This window comes from Saccoglossus kowalevskii, chromosome 14 (genome assembly GCF_978046115.1).
Source record: "Saccoglossus kowalevskii chromosome 14, keSacKowa6.1, whole genome shotgun sequence".
In the NCBI taxonomy this organism is placed as follows: domain Eukaryota; kingdom Metazoa; phylum Hemichordata; class Enteropneusta; family Harrimaniidae; genus Saccoglossus; species Saccoglossus kowalevskii.
In genome coordinates, this window is record NC_140654.1 from 22,223,681 (window position 1) to 22,228,313 (window position 4,633).

The following is a 4,633-nucleotide window of genomic DNA, read 5'->3' on the forward strand; positions in this document are numbered from 1 at the left end:
TATGAACATTAATATTTGGATTTATTATTAAGAATAAAATTTCGCATTTGAGTATAAGAATAAAAGTTCCTTAGGGCCTCCTCGGCCATAACTATAATCGTAACCCTGCCCTTCCAGTACCCCTCCTCTATTTTAATTGTACACATGTATATATTCCTCGTTCAGTCACTTGGAAGCATTATGAATTACATTTGGGGTGAAGTGTTAGGGTTTAGGTTAGGGGTAATGTGCCTTAAGAGACTCATTCCAAATAATGTTTAATATTCCCCCTGTAGTTATCACTGATATTGCGTGTACATCTCGATTTATGGGAGTAAAATTGTGTTATATTGAGAACAAAACCGAGCACATAGAACATGGATATAGCAGGCGAAAAATGTACTGGGATCGCCGGGAAAACACACTCGAGTATTGATATTAAATTCGCAAGCAATTGCCTCTGTACAGTAGGTAATGTTGATGACACCAGTATTGAACTACCTCTGACCTCGAATGAAAGTTTTGTAATTGAAATCTACGGCATTGCACGGACTAATCAAGAAATCCGTCTGAGTTGCTATAACGCAAATATCGGTATTCAATTCAATTGAAAACAAAAAGAAATAATGGCGAGGTAAAAGCGGTTGTTCAAGTTATTTTTCACAATATTGACAGTTGCTAAGACGGACGTAACAATGAGCCACTCTTGAAAGGAAAGACTGCCATAAAAGTGGGGAGGTGAATACTCGTTTCAACATGCTAAAATGTGAATAGCCTTGCTCTGACATGTGTCAGTACATGGCGTGCCGATACGCATCACGTGACCAAGCGCGGACCAATGACAGCGGATGATGATACGGTTACCCGTAGAAACCAGGGCTCCTTTCACCTTATATAGCCGACATTTTGCTGTGTTGGTTCACAACCAGGCTTACGACTCCGACACACACACGGTTACCGTAAGACTCTAACATTTTGCAACCAGTTTTTTTAAGGTTTGTGACAGGAACTAAATAGTCAACATGGTAAGCACATTTCATGTATATTCGATATGGCGATTATATATTCAAATAATGTCGAATTTCTTTCATTTTTCGTGTAACGTCAGTTTTTTTCCCAACACAATGCCTGCTTTGGGATACGTTTAAAAAATAACCCAACCACCTCTCGCGGATCGGATAACGCCTTCTATAAAGCACCTCACAAAATGGCGTTCTTGTGAAGTTGGCATTTCATTCTAACATTTCTCCGTCTTTTCGCCAATAGAGGGAATGTATTTCTATCCACGTTGGACAAGCTGGAGTACAGATCGGCAACGCCTGCTGGGAGTTGTACTGTCTTGAGCACGGTATCCAGCCTGATGGCCAGATGCCAAGTGACAAAACCATCGGAGGTGGTGACGACTCCTTCAATACCTTCTTCAGCGAGACCGGAGCTGGCAAACACGTTCCCCGTGCCGTGTTCGTCGACTTGGAACCAACTGTCATCGGTAAGTTACAATGAAATAACTTGTCGTGACGTGTTTTTTAATCTACAAGTCGTCGAAAGGTTATTTGTAATTCAAGATATTTATGAATGTAACTGACCAAAACTCCTTTTTTTTTCAACAGATGAAGTCCGTACCGGAACATACCGTCAACTTTTCCACCCAGAACAGTTGATTACCGGTAAGGAAGATGCCGCCAACAACTATGCCCGTGGTCACTACACCATTGGAAAAGAAATCATCGACTTGGTTTTGGACAGAGTACGAAAATTGGTGAGTTTGAAATCTTGATTTTTTTAAAAATAGCACATGTATAAACCAAACGTGAATGCATTTTCGACCACGGTCGTCGGTACATCAGCTATCGAGCAACCTTAAGAACAGGTCGTCATGTAACTGCCACCGATAAAGCTAACCGTTACTGCGTGTGGAAATTCAAATTTGATAGCCGGTAGGGGAGTCTATACAAATTTGCAATGCAATGTCTACGTTTGAATAGCTGGAGCGGGACGGTGTTGTTATTATCGCCAATAGAAACGAACAAAGCACACACTGTCTTTTATGCAAATAAGTCTTGATATGTCTGAAGGCGTTCACTGAAGTGAAGTACCTAATGAATTGCATTGTGAACCTCAATGAATTTATGCTTGCCGTTCACGTCGTTAAAACACACCCATAAACACAACATCGCCTGATCGAAGGGTCAGTTGCAAGGGTCGATAGGTTAAAATGAAATATCTCCGTTCTGTTGAATCGTTCGTAAATACACTCTGTATTAACCGTATTTCTTGTCGTTTGCGCGTATTTGTTTGAGCCTAGCGATAAGCGATAACAGAGTGTATAAAGGTAACTATTTCTCGATGGGCGTAACCAAGAACGGGGGCGTTAGGTTATACAAGATTTTGTTAACGGTGGAACACAATACTCCAACAAAGCCAGCAACAACAGCAAATATCTCAATAAGCGCATTTACAATGGCCACTGTTACGAGGGCGTGGGAACTGTCTCCATGACATAAAACATAGTCCACAACACTGGTTCGTACGCTGTACTGTGACACTAGCTCCATGGTTGTACCTACTAACTTACACGTTGCGTTTGAGGGTAAATTTAATTAAATATATTTTCGTTTTATTTTTTTTAGGCTGACCAATGTACCGGTCTTCAAGGTTTCCTCATCTTCCACAGCTTTGGTGGTGGCACCGGATCTGGTTTCGCTTCACTGTTGATGGAACGTCTCTCCGTCGATTATGGAAAGAAATCCAAGCTGGAGTTCGCCATCTACCCAGCCCCACAAGTCTCCACCGCCGTCGTCGAACCATACAACTCCATCCTGACCACCCATACCACCCTGGAACACTCTGACTGTGCTTTCATGGTTGACAACGAAGCTATCTACGATATCTGTCGCCGTAACCTCGACATCGAACGTCCAACCTACACCAACTTGAACCGTCTTATTGGTCAAATCGTATCCTCCATCACCGCATCTCTTCGCTTCGATGGTGCCCTCAACGTCGACTTGACCGAGTTCCAGACCAACTTGGTACCCTACCCACGTATCCACTTCCCCCTGGCCACATACGCCCCAGTCATCTCTGCCGAGAAAGCCTACCACGAGCAATTGTCTGTCGCTGAGATCACCAATGCCTGTTTCGAGCCAGCCAACCAGATGGTGAAATGCGACCCACGTCACGGCAAATACATGGCCTGCTGCATGTTGTACCGTGGTGATGTTGTACCAAAGGACGTCAACGCCGCCATCGCTACCATCAAGACCAAGCGTACCATCCAGTTTGTCGATTGGTGTCCAACTGGTTTCAAGGTCGGTATCAACTACCAACCACCAACCGTTGTTCCCGGTGGCGATTTGGCTAAGGTACAGCGTGCCGTCTGCATGTTGAGCAACACCACCGCCATCGCTGAGGCCTGGGCTCGTCTCGACCACAAGTTCGACTTGATGTACGCCAAGCGTGCTTTCGTCCACTGGTACGTCGGAGAAGGTATGGAGGAGGGTGAATTCTCTGAGGCTCGTGAGGATTTGGCAGCTTTGGAGAAGGATTACGAAGAGGTCGGTGTCGACTCCGTTGAAGGCGAAGGCGAGGAAGAAGGTGAAGAATATTAAACTGTACAAACATTTGAACCACGTCACGAATTGTCATGGTAACAACAACAACCAACACAAAGTGAATTTCCCGTAAGATCTGTACAATGTGTAAATGTAAAATATCGTCTGGGACGATATATTGTAAATAATGAGAAGATAAAACAAATTTCTTTGAAATACAGTTATTGGTTTCATGGTGATGTTTGTATGAGTGGTTGTATGCATATGTGATAATCTGAAAATAAGTGCGAGCATTCAATGGCAATACACTATAAAATCCACATATATATATTAACTGATTCTCTTCCGTAACACCACCTGTAACTTAGTATGAGCGCCCTCCCATATTCGCCATTGTCTTTGGTATGCGTATCTCTCCATGAAAATGTCAATGCGGGTAGTGAATGAGACCTATGTTTACAAGTGCGCCCTCAACTGTTCGAAACTATCAGTTCGTCCACAAATTATTCAGTCCATGAACGAATTTCTTTTCTTAGAATTTGTAGATAGTATGTGTCGTCTCATTACTCATAAATGTTAATTTGTCAGGTGGGTTGTCAAACGTGGTTAGGTATCTGTCAGGAATTTTACCCAAAACTACATGGTAGTCTTTAAATCTCACATGCTGTGATCGCCTCAGGCAATATTTATCGCCACTTTTCAACAAATACGCAGCAGTTAATAACAATAATTTCCAATGATAGGTATCGACAATCCTGAGAGACTGTGTACGTACATGTATTTAATTCTGCAAAACAATTCATGGCGTGTTTTCTTCGCTAGCATGTTATTTTGTGGCTAATTTGAAAGTTTCAGATTGTTGACATTTTAGCTAGATCGAAATTCTGATAATTTGTTCATTGAGTAAAATTGGATAAAATGGCAAGTGGCTATTTCAACGTGTTTTATATAGTATCTAATTACTATAATATATTGATTGGTGGCGCCCTACACCGCCAAACGAGTATAATACCATTACTTTCCTATCTCTAGTTTAGCGCTTCTATGCTCCATTTGGTGCAGTTCAATACCTCTCGGCGTTTTAAACAAACATTCAATTC

General features: G+C 42.3%; 1 protein-coding gene across 1 annotated transcript; it reads left to right on the forward strand.

Annotated features, from left to right (window-relative positions):
• The first annotated feature begins 879 nt into the window (after nucleotides 1-879).
• On the forward strand, nucleotides 880-3,753 carry LOC100366892 (tubulin alpha-1A chain-like). Its single transcript, XM_006811851.2, has 4 exons — nucleotides 880-1,004; nucleotides 1,246-1,468; nucleotides 1,590-1,738; nucleotides 2,610-3,753. The coding sequence occupies exons 1-4, from the start codon at nucleotides 1,002-1,004 to the stop codon at nucleotides 3,588-3,590; spliced, it is 1,356 nt and encodes a 451-aa protein (XP_006811914.1). The 5' UTR covers nucleotides 880-1,001; the 3' UTR covers nucleotides 3,591-3,753.
• Nucleotides 3,754-4,633: the final 880 nt, after the last annotated feature.

Coding starts and splice junctions, on each gene's coding strand:
- LOC100366892 (XM_006811851.2), top strand. Junction 1,469..1,589: donor CTTGGAACCAACTGTCATCG/GTAAGTTACAAT, acceptor TTTTTTCAACAG/ATGAAGTCCGTACCGGAACA. Junction 1,739..2,609: donor TGGACAGAGTACGAAAATTG/GTGAGTTTGAAA, acceptor TATTTTTTTTAG/GCTGACCAATGTACCGGTCT.